The sequence below is a fragment of the Chiloscyllium punctatum genome, chromosome 40 (genome assembly GCF_047496795.1).
Source record: "Chiloscyllium punctatum isolate Juve2018m chromosome 40, sChiPun1.3, whole genome shotgun sequence".
Lineage (NCBI taxonomy): Eukaryota > Metazoa > Chordata > Chondrichthyes > Orectolobiformes > Hemiscylliidae > Chiloscyllium > Chiloscyllium punctatum.
The window spans coordinates 35,344,564-35,360,281 of record NC_092778.1 but is presented as its reverse complement, the minus strand read 5'-3'; the positions used below and the strand labels follow the sequence as shown (position 1 = coordinate 35,360,281).

General features: G+C 40.3%; 1 protein-coding gene across 1 annotated transcript in view; it reads right to left on the bottom strand.

Moving 5' to 3' along the window:
* Positions 1 to 375: 375 nt before the first annotated feature.
* The window catches only part of LOC140464457 (3-phosphoinositide-dependent protein kinase 1-like), a 77,651-nt gene continuing 62,308 nt past the window's right edge, over positions 376 to 15,718 (bottom strand). The window contains exons 10-14 of the mRNA XM_072559525.1: positions 13,285 to 13,458; positions 12,321 to 12,538; positions 9,904 to 9,961; positions 6,397 to 6,549; positions 376 to 5,383 (exon numbers count right to left, since the gene is read on the bottom strand). Coding sequence (XP_072415626.1) covers positions 5,270 to 5,383; positions 6,397 to 6,549; positions 9,904 to 9,961; positions 12,321 to 12,538; positions 13,285 to 13,458 — 717 coding nt within the window. The 3' untranslated portion in view covers positions 376 to 5,269. The remainder of the gene's footprint in view (positions 5,384 to 6,396; positions 6,550 to 9,903; positions 9,962 to 12,320; positions 12,539 to 13,284; positions 13,459 to 15,718) is intronic.

The following is a 15,718-nucleotide window of genomic DNA, read 5'->3' as shown; positions in this document are numbered from 1 at the left end:
ATGACAAGTTGATGTGAAAAGCACAAAAAACCCAAGATCATCGATGTTTTGTAATGTCAATGCCAGAAGTACATTTATACAACATTCCATGAACCATCAAATTGCTTTACATCAATGTGATGTGTAATGAGACTCATGTGGAGAAGTAGGATCCAAGAATGAGCATTGCCACATGAAAGATAAATATTTTTGGTGATGTTCTTTGGGATAAAGCAGCAAAAGAGTGCCATATTATTTAGATATTCACTAGAAAGGGCTTCTTCTGTACTGGATTTCAGCAGTCAAACGCAGAAGCTCAAATCACAAACAATAGGTTTGTCCCACTAGCAACACTCTGACCGACTGGGATGCATGTTCAAATAACGAGGCAAGAGAAAGATTTGATGTTTTATACCTGCAACCCCTACATGCTTTAATTACAGAACTATTGAGCATTACGTGAAAGATCAAATCATTCCGCTCCATCTAAAGCACAAATATTCAGAAAATATTATACGTTCATTAAATTATGAAGAATATGATTCAAATCATTGACCAAATAGAAAATTTATATAATAAAAGCCTGGAAACAAAGTCAAAATATCATAGTTTACAATAGTTATTCATATTCAAAGGCTGAACATCACATACATACACAACATGGCCCCTGAACATGAATTAACTCCAGATGCAACTCATATATTAGAATTTAAATAACAGACTGAACTACACGCTAGCTTTAACCAGTAAGTGATTTGACGAATAAAACAAAAACAAAATAAAGTGTGTGGTTTAATATATTGCATTTCTTGCTTCAGACTGTCTTCACTTTACCCATTGCCCTTGTGTATCAGTGCCACTGGTCTCTAACCCAGACAGGATTTTGACACTATGTGACCAGCCGAATGATTACCATCCTGGACAAAATGTGCAAGCGGCAAGGATTTTTTTGGGAGGGAGAGAATTCCTTCCCCTGGATTGCTCACAACTAGGGTTTCTGAGAGCAATGATGAGTGATATCAGAGTACATGAGCTTAATGCTCTTTATCTGCAAGTCCTCTCTCCACATTTTAGACACTAATCCAAAATCTAGTTACTGCATTCATCACAACAATGAAATTTCAACTGTGCCAAACACATGTTTGCTGTTTTAATTTAAGGAGATACAGAATTAGAACTGCAGAAAATGTTACAATTCTACATGATAAGGTTGAAAATTTGGCAGACTGGAAAGGAACAGGAATGACAAATTTTATTAGACAATCTGTACTTGCTCGCTGAAAAAGCACTAGCTGTAAAGTGCCAAGATTGAAATATACTCACTTCTCATTGTTCTGTAGACATGCTAAGTGAATCAGATTTATACAAACATGAAATATCAAAAATGAAATCACAAAAAAAAGCACATTGTACACAAAAAAACATGCTCACTGAGCAGATTTGGAAAGGACTCCCAGATTAAGGCAGCAAGCCATGGATGCGGTCAGCAATTGTACAGTCATAAGCAAACAGCCAAATGGATGTTTTGAACATGAAATTCATGAAGTTCACCTCAATATGATGCCAAAATGTGTAATCAATTCCTCAATTTACAGTCTCACAAAAAGTATACATAGGGGAAGGAAACACTGCTGCTTCTGTTTGGCATTGGTTGATAACTATGCACCAGGTAACAATACAAGGTGCTTAACCCATAGTGCTTCAACACTATGGTTTTGGGAGACTGATGAGGTACTGGACTCCTGTTGCCCCTCTCCATTCATTTTCTCACCAAGTGTCATTACAGGGTTGATATGTATACACAGGCAACTTAAGACCTGCAAAAAGACCAACAGGTCCCCAGCATTACAAGTTCTATTTATAAGTGCAGTCAATGAGGCAGTTAATGCATCGCTATCAACTGGTCTCTTACAAGGTACTGAACCTACCCCATTTTACCAAACTGCAAAATCTGCATTACTGTCCTACCTACTTTGCTGCATTCTACCCTTTTGAAATCTTGTTACCTTCCACATGTACAATAACATGAGGAATAAAAGACCCGTACATTTTATACTCTCACAGTGAACATTGTTATCATCTGTAAAAAGCAAACTGTCGATAATTGATCTGTCAAAACAAACAGAGATCTTAGAGTGATTATGCTAACTCCTGTGGACCAGTGGCTGCACCTGCTGCTTCAAGCAGGTTTGAAAGCATGTTACCCTGATTAAAGCTTTTGTGGTTTATCAGGGACCTACCCAAATACACCATCTATAAAAATAAAACTCGGTTAGCTCCTGATCAGTCAATAATTGTAATGAATTGGGGCTCTTTGACTTGGGAGAAGATTTTGACAGCTTGGTACATTAGGTGTAGATACAGAGAACATGAGGCAATCCTGTAACATTATAGGCTGTAAATTCCTGAGGTTCCAACTAATCAGGTTTTAGAGGTCAGAGAAAGCTAGGTAAACAGAGGAAAATGACAAGATGATGGATTATGGTGATAGCTGGTTTCTATTCCAGCAGAAGCAACTCACAGCTGGACTCCAGCCCTCCATTTTAAGAAGTTACACTTTTGCTAGACAATCACTGGAAGACTGACTGAAGACCACTTTTTGTAGGTCAGCCAACTCCTGAATGAGTCAAGAGCTACAAAGTAGATTCTGCAGTGCTCAACCTGTTGAACACAAGCAGGTGATAGGTACACCACCAGGTGCAGAAGCAAAAACTCAGCAAGTCTTGGTAGCATCTGTGAAGAGAAAGCAGAGTTAATGTATCGAGTCCAGTGGGTCTACGTCAGAACGAACTGGAACCATTAACTCTGCTTTTTCTCCATGGATGTTTTCAGAGTTTGAGTCTCTCCAGTAAATTTTTTTTGGTTTCAGATCTTCAGCATCCACAATTCTTTCTTTTAGCCTAGATAGAGGAGGTTTGAAGTCACAGCTCACCATGAAAGCCAACAATTCCCCACCTGAGACCTCCAAAGATCAAGGGCCGTGCAGATGATAACGTATCAAAGAGGGAAAACAAAAACACAAAAAAATGTGTGAAGTTTCGCCACTTATATTTCAAAAATCTCATTTTATGTAAATCACCTTTGCTCTGAGTTAATGTCTGGCTTTGTGATGTGGTGGATAGCTTCTGTTGTAGACAGTACAATTCTGTTATAGTAAACATAATCACCAGGCAGTTTGGCGAAATCCTCCAACTTTGAAGGATTGCACTGCCCCAAGACATGTACACGATACCATCATTGCAGATTAGCTGAGTTACTTCGTCCTCTTCCCAAGGATATGCAATATGACAGAGTTTAGTTTGATGGACAACAGCCACTCTCTCAGCTCTTGCCTGGGTGGTCAGTCTCTGCGGATGAGCTGGTGTGCTAGCAGGTAATCCATGTTGGGTGGGGAGGAATGGGAGCCGCCATTCCCAAGAGTCCAAAAGGTTTGCTCACAGGGGTACACTGGATGACAAACAAGAGTAGGAAGATGGACTGTTTATCCCCAAGATACAAAGGCCAAGTTGATTTTTTTGATATTGATAAAGCCAGGTGTCTCTTGATTTGTGGCTCAGCTACTCACAGGTGAAGCATTGGGATAGCCCCAACCAGTAATGACTTTGTTGCTTTAAATGGATTTCTTCTCTCCTCTTGTGATTGCACAAAAATAGAAAGAATCCCAGAAGTGTCTCACTGCAGTTACACAAGTACCAGGTGTAATTCTAACCCTCCCCCTGCAAACACACACATATATATTTATTTATATATATATATTATACACACTGAAAATTTACAGAAGTTACACAACAGCTGACTGGGTACTTTCAAATCCAGTCAAGTGTACATGTGTGCAGCATTGAGCACAGTCAAGTACCTCAAAATCCTTGCTGCCTTCAACATCCTGTCCCTTTATACAGGGACCACTGGCTCAAGACAGATCCTGGGCATATGTTGTACTATGCTGTCACTGCAGTCACAGCAGAAACTAAAACGCTGCAACTTGCAAAGTGAACATCTGGTTGCACATGCCACTTCCAGATGTGTACAAGCCTGACTCCATGTCCGAAATCTAGCACGGAGCAAGTATAAAATTTTAGCGAGTGAGTATTGCACCATCACTGAAACACTTTTAGATACTTCAATCATTTTAAGGGAAGGGGAAGCAGCAAAATAACTTGCTGGTTTAAGCGTGCATTAATTCAGTGCTTTGCACAGTGTTGAACCCCAGCTTGTTCAGATCAACATCTTCAGCCAAGCGAAATGCACTGACTGCCCAAGACCAAAAATCCATTTCAATCTTTATGATTATGGACAACAACTTAACAGCAGCCTGCTATAGAAATGAATCAAAATGAGCAAACAATTATATAAAACAAGACATGTACAGAATTCTATCACAGCACATGGGGCTGCTTCAATAAGAACAGGTCAATTAATTACAAAACTTCATCTTCTGTTTCGAGTGTGTAGCTTGACCAACTATAACCAACTTTGAAAGATAGGGCTGTACAGTTCGATCAATACAATTTCACTCTGGTAAAGTAGGTCAGGCATAAATAAAGTATTTCCTTCTGTGTTTAAGTGTGTTTATATGCACATTGACTCCTCAGTACCACTATATACCCTTGGCATTCGTACAAATGAGAAAGCAATGCTGCAGGAGTCAGAGGCCAGAAGACAGCAAGAACAGAAGTGAAAATGTACACAGCTCTTGAATAATTTAAGTAAAACAAAAAATAAAAATGTAATATCACAAAGGTCAGGCCCCAGTGTAAATGAAGGGCTGCCTGAATTGGAATGGCGGTTGCGGGGTACACACACGATTGAGCTTTGCAATCTGCCTGTGATGCAGTTTATAAATGCATGAATTCCCTAAAAGCATCAATTATTCAGCAACCTGGAACGAGAGCAGACATTACACAAAGAGGCAAGGGGTCTCCTATCTGCAATATAACTGGCCTGCAGCACAAAGAGCAGGCAAAGCAACCCCTGCAATCCCATTTACATGGAAAGGAAGGAAGGAAGGAGAAATGGTTGGAGCAAGCCAGTCCCCGCCTCAACCTCCACATAAGGTTTTATGTGGACATCTATGGGCTTTTTTTAAATTTGGGAGGAAGTAGACAAAGTGAATGGAAAGAAGATAGAGAAAGGGGGGGGGGGGGGGGGGGAGAAGAGGGAAAGAGGTGAAAAGGAAAGAAATAGATGGGAAGGGATGGGTGGGGTGGCTTTTTATGCTGTGCTAAAGTTCTGACTGTGGAGCACCAGCAGCGTATGGGGAAGCTTCTCCATTCATGTCAGCTGTACTGTACTAAATGCCAGCATTCTGTTGGTTCTGGTACCGCCGTCGCCACACTTCCTGGATCTTTTTGCACCACTTGTGCGCATTTCCACTTGGATCCATTAAATAATATGTCCGATTTGGCTGTAGGACAAAACATTAAAGTAAGTGGCAGCATAATAACTCATCTACATCATGTTACAAAGGAACATTTTACTTGCACATTGTCTCTAATGGCGAGTGGTGGTGGGGGGTGATGAGGGGTGAGGAGGAATAAAGAGAACACTCAAAATATCAATGCTCATGTGTTCTAAAATGGCCTATTTGAACTCCAAGTACTCAGAGCCGTAATCAAAATGCTATATGTAGAAGCACTTCCAGAGCACTGGTACCATAATGTTCCACAGGGATAAAGGCTGATTCAAATTCATTCCACAGAGGACCCTGTTGTATTCTTGAGTCACCTGGAAGGTGACATGCTGCAAACCAAGACCAGTTTACAATGGCTTTTACATTGCCAAATGCTCCTCCTACTTGAGTGCTGGATTTCATTCAATGGGCCACATATGGTTATTCTTACTTTTATCAACCTGGGATATTTTTTGTACTGTATTACAGACGATGAATTAACTGTCGAAGTCAGGGTTCCCAAAACTGAGGGCTGTGACCTCACAAGCAACCGAGGTCATGATTTTCTCCTCCTCAGAGACAGTGAAGACTCTGGCAGGAGAGTCTTGATAATGTTTCCAAGTCCTGATGATGTCTGCATGCATGATTTTGTTTCTCTTGTTATGATTTGGAGGTCACAGACTAGGAAATCAAGTGAAGCCTCAGGACTGCCTCCATCATTTTATCTGCAAAACAAGTGTGGAAAAGCACCACCCCTGTCCCGATACATCATTACCTGCATACCCCACTAACTCTACACACCTCAAATCTCGCTCACCGTCAATCCTGCTTTTGACGTTATGCATCCTCAAAATTCAGTATCCATAATTGGCCCTCACTGTTTTTGAGTGAATAACATTGCATTTGACTGATATTGAGCAGAGATATCCTAGCCTAATTAAGAAGAGCTAGCAGCTTATCTACAATGAAAATTTCTTTGATTAGGTTAGTCTGATGTGTAAAACAAACTATGCTATGAACAGACTTACAGTATGAACAAAAAAGGTTTTGAAGTTCTTCGCTTCTGGACGCAGTTCCTGTGACCAGGGAATCTCCCCTTTCAGAACTTTGTTGACAGGATCCACGTAATAGAGGTGGGGGCCCTCGGTGAGAAGTAACTGTCGGCGTCGTGCAAATAGACCCTGTACAGTCAAAATCATTACCAATTACAGCAACAATCAATACAGAGCTAGTCTGGAACTGAGGATCAACATAGCTGCATGAGGATCATTGTTGCAAACAAAGGACACAAAACTCAAACATTCCTGGTCAGTGTCACATTTACTGTCAGAGATTTTACAGCTTTCAGCTCATTGTGTCCATGCCTGTCATCATTCATTTATCTATTCTAATCCCATTTTCAGTAGTTGGCCTTGGCCTTAGCCTTAGCCTTCTATTCCATGGCCATTCAAACGTTCATCTAAATACTTCTTAAAATGTCTTGATGACTCCGGCCTCTATGACCCTTTTACATAGCGAGTTCCAGATAAACCACCCTCTAAGTAAAATGAAATTCCTAAATCCCTCTTTTTCCATGACCTATGCAGCATCGTCTTACTTGGTAAAGACAGTGACAAAGGACTCATTAGTGCTTCAGCCATGCCCCGTCCCTTTTTAAATCCCCAAACTGCTTGACCCCTCTTTTTAAGCAATCTTTTCCAATTATATGCTATACTAGATTTTTGGGTTTGTTTATTGCTGAAGACAGACTTGCATGCTTTTAAAGTCTTTTGGTTTCACAGTTTAGCACAAATGTGAGAATGGCAAACTTCAAAAGGAGCAGTAATTTAGTTCTGCTGGAGGGAAAAGCATTGAGAAGCTGGCAAGTTGATGTCAGCCAGTCGAGGCACCTCAACAGAGAACGTCTCAGGGAACTAATGTCTGCCACGCTTTTAGTTAATTCAAAAAGAGACTATGCTTGGACAGGTTGCTTTTTTATTCCCTGCAGAGGGCAAGGTTGTGCACATAAATATACTTAGCTTCTTGTAACTAAGTGAGTTGTGTTGACAGTCTGACTGGTCATTTTAAAACGGATTGTGAGTCTACATTCTAAACACACAGGATTGTTCAAAGTATTGTCCAACTATGGAAACACATCTAACATTAAACATTATCTTCAGGGTTTTGCAAGCACAGGTGATTGAACAAACAGCTGAAGGGACATGCTACTTGGTATGAGTCACCAATTAATTAGAGTCACAGATGCACAGCATGGAAAGAGACTCTTCGGTCAAACTGGTCCATGCTGACCAGATATCCTAAATTAATCTAATCCCATTTGCCAGCACTTGGTCCATATCACTCTAAATCCTTCCTATTCATATACCCATCCAGATGCCTTTTAAATGTTTTAAATGTACCAGCCTCTACCACTTCCACTGGAAGCTCATTCCGTTCACATATGACCCTCTGAATGAAAAAGATGCCCTTTTAAATCTTTCCTCTCTCACCCTAAACCTATGCCCTCTGGTTTGTATAATTTATATACCTGCACATGACAATGAAATTCATTCATATTACTTAGTGATGCCAGATAAAACATCCTTTTGTCTTGTTAGCAGCATCTGTTCAGTGCAAAATGCCACTTGTGTAGCAACTTTCATTATGTCTTTGGATTCTCTTTTATGTTAGCTTTCAGTCTCTTCATATATACTCTCCTGGCTTCTTATTTCTTTTCTCACTTCCCTTCTGAACCTTATGTATTGAGCCTGGCTCTCATTTGCATTATCAATCTGACATTTATCTCAAATGCATTCATTTTTAAAATTAATTCAAAGGATGTGGGCTTCACTGGCCAGACCAGCATTCGTTGCCCATCCCTAGTTGCTCAGAAGGCAGCTGAAAGTCAACCACATTGCTGTGGGCCTGGAATCACATGTAGGGCAGACCAGGTAAGGATGGCAGTTTCCTTCCCTAAAGGACATTAATCAACCAGATGGGTTTTGCCTGAAAAATTGACAATGGTTTCATGGTCATCATTAGACAGATTTTTATTGAATTCAAATTCCACTATCTGCCATAGCAGGATTCCAACCCAGATCAGGTCTCCAGATTACTAATCTAGCAATAATACCATTAGGTCATCAACTCCATTATTCTGCTTCAATTTACCCATTCTTTGTAATTATGTAACTCTGAATTTGTTTGTCCTACTTTCTCCCTCATGAGAATATTCCTAATTGTACCAGAACATAGTTCTTTAAAAAAACCATTGCTGAATTACATTTTTTTAAAATGCAAATTTTTGTTTTCAATTTATTTGGGTCAAATTTGTTCTCACCTCATTTAAGTTTGCATTCCCACAATTAATGATTCTTGTTTGGGATCTCTCCTTATCCTTCTCCACAGCCAACTAAAATTTGTGAAAAAATAATCACCGTCCCCCATTCACACCCGATACACTTGGCCCCCCTTCATTACCAAAAATTAGACCTAGCAATTCCTCCTTTACTGTTGAAATGAAGCATACTGATGTTCAAAATTGTCCTAGAGACATTTGGTTCACTCTGCCCTTTGTACAATAGTTGGATGTTCAAAACCCTGTATTTGCAGATTCAAATTCAAGCCTGATTTCAGATTTTGGCCAGCAGAATGTGCTCAATGATTGCCAAGCAAAAAATAATACCTTACACTTTTGACTAATTGACTTAGAATGGAAGCACGCTTTAGGAATACTTCTCAGATCAGTCCAAACAAATTTGCCTAGTTATCCACACTCTCATTAGCATAATAATGAAATAGAAACATTTTTACCCATTGAAGCATAATGAATATTGACCATTTTGACATGATTGCAATGGCAAAAAAAAAGCAAAGGAAATCACAATAAGCAAGGTGCCTGAACAATGCAGTTACACCAACAGCACTACAGTGCATGGGTAGTGGTTTGGTAGTTCAAGTCAATTCAGAGCCTGGGAACTAGGTTGGTGTGCCAGTGTACACAATGTAACCCACCTAAAGAATGTTTCTCATTGGTCAAACATATTCTGTCAATGAAACCACTAGTATTTCCCCACTCTGCAGCAGTTTGCCTTCACTGATGAATTACCAATTAGCCTGCAGAGTTTTATGGAGTCAACTCACCTATCTCAAAGGCAAAATGGGATGAGCAACAAATACCAGTCATTCTGTGATGTTTAAATCCCATGAAAGAATACAGAATAAGTACTGCCTTCATCATTGTTGAATGACTTTGTATCCAGCATTATTAAGTATCTAGTCCTGCCCCTTCTTTGAGCCAGGTCTCTAGCAACATCACATTTTCACTTCGCAATTCCATCTGCAGCTTCAACTATTACCAGATTCCATAATCATACACATGCACAGTAACCCTAATTGAGGCTGTATTACATTCCCTCTTATTCTGATCCCACCTAATAATTTTACTCCAACCATAATGTGATAAAGAACAAATATCTGGAACCAGGGACAAGAGCCACTCAGCAACTGGCCAGATATCAATGAGTTTGTTAGATATCAATGAAAAATAAGCTTACCTTCCTCTTGTCAACTGGGCCCATCTTTAGGATCAAATTGTTTTCTACAAATTGGTGCCTGAAAGAGAAAGGCATTACTGGTAACATGCAGGTTTATGGAAGCAATACAGAACAGGTAAGCAGTTAACAATATTGTATCAGGGTATTCCAAACTTGTGTTGAGTGGAAAGAAACACTCACCTAGCACACCAGCCAATGCCCAATACCCCTTGTAAATACCAATACATCCTGGGGAAACCCTTTAAATACTAAAACTCCCTTTGGTTTGCAATCTCTTAAGTGTCAAATATCCAGTTGAGCACATTTATAACACTGCAAAGGAGTATTTTCTAATACAGGAGATTAACAATATTGGAGTAGGACAAGGGACTGCTGAGCTCACAAATATGATAATTTTTCTATCAAACATAATTAATAGCCATAACGCCAAATGACAATGAATCTGACATTGTGAGATGCTGGTGGTAGCAATGTGTACCATACAAATAAGGAGTTTGCAGAAAGACAGATAGGTTGAGTGAGCAAGCAAAGATCTGGCAGATGAAGTATATATATGAGGGAATGTGAAGTCATTACTTTGGAAGAAGACTGATAAAGCAAATTACTACAATGGAATTCTGAGGTACAGTGCATTTTGGATACTCCAGTGACAAAAATACAATAGGCAGTAAACAAGAAGGATAATGGGAAGCTATCCTTTATTACGACAAGATGTAGAACATAGAATATTACAGCTATGCTTCAGTTATACAAGGCATCATCAAGACATCTCAAATACTGCACGTAGTTGGTCTCCTTATTTAAGGAAAATTATAAATGTATTTGAGGTAGTTCAGAGGAGGTTAACTAGAGTACAACCTTGAACGAATGGGTTGTCCTTTGGGGGTCAGTTGGAAGGTTGGGCTTATTTAGGAGAGTGACAGTTGACTTTATTGAAGTATACAAGATCCTGAATGGTACTCTCGTGGTGGATTGAGAAAGGATGTTTCCTCTGAGGACATAGAAAGAATGTTTCCTCTATGTGCAAGTCCAGAACTAGGGGTTGCCCTTTTAGGGCAAAGATGAGATTTGTTTTTCTCTCAGAGGGCTGAGAGATTTTAAATACTCTGTTTCAGAATGAAGTGGCTTTCCCATGTGACTGCTGTCTTTTTTTTTAAAAGGAGATATAGGTTGTAGGTTTAGAAGTTGCATCGAAGGAAGCTTGGCAGGTTTCTGCTGTGCAACTTCACATGGTGCACATTGCTGCCACTGTGAGCTAGCAATGATGAAATTATTGTTCAAGATGGAGAATGGGGTGCCAAGGAGGTGCTTAGTCCTGAACAGTGCGAAGATTCTTAAGTTTGGAATTTACACTCATCCATGCAAACAGAGTGTATTCCATCACACTCCTGACTTGCGCCTCCTAGATAATGGACAGGGCTTTTATGCATCAGAAGTGGGTTACTCACCACAGAACTAGCATCCACTGTCCTGCTCCTGTAGCCATTGTATTTATATGGTTAGCCCAAATCATGTTTCAGGTCAATGATAAGCCCCAGGATCAGGATAGTCAGTGGTATTCAACAATGGTAATATTGTGGAGTCGTATGCTCTAATTGAAGATGGGTATTACCTGGCATAATATTACTTGCCACATAATGGGACAAGGCTGAATGTTGTTCAGTCTTTCTACATATAAATAGAGATTTTCCATATTCTCAGAAGTCAAAACGAGTATACCCATCAGCGAACATTCCCACTTATGACCTTAAGATGTAAGGAAGCTACTTGATGAAGCAGCTGAAGATGATAGGTCCAGCTCGTTACTGAGCTCTTGTGGCACAGTGGTAGTGCCCTGACCTCTAGGTCACAAAGCCTGGGTTCAAGTTCCACCAGATCCAGAGGTGTGCCATAACATCCTTGAATTTCTGCTGGCTTGTCTTCTAATCAATACTTAGTGCATAAGTTCCTCATTACTCATGGAAATGTCCTGGACTGAAATGATTGCTACCAGCATCAAGTTCTAAAGCACAAATGTTCAACACTATGGTCAGGATGTTGCCTGAGATCATAGCCTTCACTTTATACACAGCTTTCAACAAATTCTTAATGTGATGTAGAATGGAGTCGGCTGAAATCTGGCATCTGAGACAGTGGAGATACTGGGAGACCAATAAGATAGATCATTTAATCAGTGTACCTGGCTGAAGACATTTGATAATACTTTACACTCTTGTCTTTTGCACTGACTTTTTGGGCTGTATCAGTGAAGATGTGATACTTATGGAGCTTTCTTCTATGGGTGTTGACAAGGACATCAGGAAACTCTACCTTCCTGAGACAAGGACTCAAAGCAGTGTACCAGCTGGAGTTACAGAGTGATATAAGCATAAAAGGACATGGAGAACACATCGAACAAGAACATTGACGCAGATTACCAGGGATTTCTGTTGGCTTGTTTCTCAAGCAGCAACCGTTTATCCTCATCTGTAAACTGAAGATCCAGCTCAAATGAATTATCGTTGAGGTCATGAATGTACTGCTCGATGTTACTGCCTGACCTCTGGGGAGGGCTAGGCTCAGGCGTAGACAGCGAATGCGACGAGCTGGAGGAAGCTACCTGCATGCAACCAAACTGGCTGAGTAGATCATCATACTGCAGCCAGTCACCATGGGGTAGAGGAAAGAAAGAACAGAATCAGTTTAATAACTTGCATTTTAGTGTACTCTGATATCAAAGTGTTTAACAGAGAGGCAAAACACAAACGACATTTCAGAAGGTACGGAAGACAAAAAAAATTTTAAAAATCAAACAGAAGGGAAACAAGTTTAAAAGAGAAAATACACAAGAATAGTGTGTTAGAGAAGAAAGCTCTGGTAAGGGAGTCAATGCTGGTGCACATTCAAGAGACTGAAGGAGGAGGCCTGCTGTGATGCAAGTTCTATCAAATAGAAATTTCCTCCTCCCTACAACCATTTAAGACTACAAGATTTGATAGGGGACTTAGGAAGGTAGGAAAGTCACAAGGCAAACTGTGTTGGAAGAGGATTTTAGAAAGGGAATGGATATAACAATTGAAAACTCAGCTTCATTTATTGTTGAGAATACCACATACCAAATAAACAGAGGGGCTTTGCCCAAATTATGGCTGGAAGAGATGTCTCAGTCCAATTTGATGTTCATGCCCATTACACACAGACAAGAAGATCAGTGTATTCCAGTCTTGTGTGATGTTGCCCACATTCCAGATGCAAATTCCAGCAGTGATTGAAAACTCAGTTGATGTGAACAGTAAGATTCATTTAAATCATCTCAAAGATAAATTGACTGCTAAAGTACAAAATGACACACAACATAAAGAAAATGCTAAAGCAGTTTGGTGCAGGGGTCTGAGTACTTACATTGCCATAGCAATCTTCATCATCCTCAGACATTGCCGGGAGATATGCGGTGAGTTTTGGGGGGATCTGAAGGTGCAGATTTTCCCAAGCAACAGGTTCGAAGAATGAATGGGCTTTGAGGAGTCCATAGCCTCCCATCTCTTCACAGCCTAAGCGCTTGGTGTGTTCGAACACCTAAGATGTTGGAATAGGCAAAGTATTCTTGGTGTTAAAGGCAAATACCCAAATTATTCCAAGCACCAGTGTCCATTCTTCTACACTCTTCACCCACTAATTTAGTTGGTGTGTAATTAAGTCCTTTCACTTTTTCCATTAGGGTGAATCCACTAACCATGTCCTACAGACAGCTTGAGCACTCTGGTGGGCAAGGACAGCAGCATGCAAGGCAAGAAACCATAAAATCTCCCTTGTTCTTTGAATAGATCTAAAGAACATTTTACAACCAGCTGGAAAGGTAATCTGAAAAACAGCCTACCACAGCATACATTGAAGTGTTCATATCCCTGGACTAAGACTTGAACTCAAGACTGTCCATCTCAGGGAACTGTACTAATGAGAAAAACCATGAAGCAAAAGTCAAACTCAATCTACAGCACATCAAATTTTCAAATCAACAATGGTAGCGAGTTTTTGGCAAGCAGAGCCTGAACTCATGCAGTTGTTGGCACTTAGCTAACATTATACTATATTAGAGTCCAGTCAAAAATAAACAGATCAGACATAAATAATTAGGTTTATGGTCATCTACATGCATAACAAAGGTTAAATAATGCTGACAATGTTTTGCAATATAATCAACAGTAGGAACAAGGGAACTGCGTGCACAGATTTAAAATTATAACATTGGGCCTCGAATGGTCAAAAAGCAGAGGGTTATTTCAGAACCACAGGAAAAGTGCAGCACAGAAAGAAGCCATTCAACCCACTGTGTTTCCACCAGATGAAGCAACTAGCCGCCCATTTCCATCACGTGGTCTGTAGCTTTGCAGGTTAGTGCTTAAAAGGCAGATCCAGGTTTAGTTTCAAATGAATTGAGAGTTACCCAATTCCCAACACCCACCACCTGGTGAAAAAGTTGTTCCTCATATCTCATCTAATCCTTTTACCATCACCTGAAATCTGTGCACTGTGATAATTGAACTTGCCATTAGGGGAAAAACAGGAATTCCCTGTCCATTCTGTCCCAGCCCCTTATTACTTTGCACATTTCAATTAAGTCACCCATCAGCCTGCTTTGTTCGAAGGAAAGAAATCCTAGCCTATCCAGCTGACCATTAACCTTTATCTCAGCAACAGGAAACAATGTTAGATTCAAATTGTCACATTGCCTGAATCCCATTGACTTTGACTTTGCAAATCACTCTGCCACAAAGCATTTGGCCAACCACTCACACTCGTTTTGAAAAATGGGATAATGTTCTCAGACCTCCACTCCTACGGTACCTTACTTGTACTAAGTGAGGATTAGAAAAAGATCCTCAGATCTCTGCTTCTTCCTCCCGGACTTCTTTTAGCAGTCTGGGAGACAATTTATCCTACCCTGGTGATTTGTCCACCTTGAAAAAGTTCAGTCCCCCCCCCAGTACTTCCATTCTCATTACGCTTATTCTATCTAGTATTTAATTCTTCCTGTAACTCGAAGATCTGCATCATCCTTCTTCATGGAAACAAGGCAAATCATTCATTTAGAACCCTGGCCACAACGTTTGTATCCACACACAAGTTACTACATTCACCTCCAATACACCCATACCTTTTCCTCTCATCATCTTGCTCTAATGTACAAAAACATCTTTGGATTGTCCTTAATTTATTCAGCCACTTTTTGGGATCTCTCTTTCCTCTTCTTTTTATAACTTGTTTTTACTTTATATTTTCTGTACTCCTCGAAGGTTCCTAAACTGTTACTTTTTGAGACCGTGGGGCATCACGGTGGCTCAATGGTTAGCACTGCTGCCTCACAGTGCCAGGGACCTGCGTTCGATTCCAGCCTTGGGTGACTGTCTGTGTGGAGTTTGCACATTCTCCCAATGTCTGCGTGGGTTTCCTCTAGGTGCTCTGGTTTCCTCCCATAGTCCAAAGACGTGCAGGTCAGGTGAATTGGCCATGCTACATTGCCCATAGTGTTAGGTGCATTAGTCAGAGGGAAATGGGTCTGGGTGGGTTACTCTTCAAAGGGTTGGTGTGGACTTGTTGGACTGTAGAGAATCTAATCTAATCATAAACTCAATTTTTCCACTTTATCATACCCAAAATACTTCTGTATAACTCTGGTCTCTAGATTTTCCAGTACCCTTTTTCTTTGAGGGGATATGTGTACACTATGTAGAAAGTTGCTTTTGAACATCTCCCACTGATTTACCAAAAACTCTCTTTCAAACAGTTGTACCCAGTCTACTTTTGCCAAATCATCTTTCAGCTTTGTCAAGTTTGC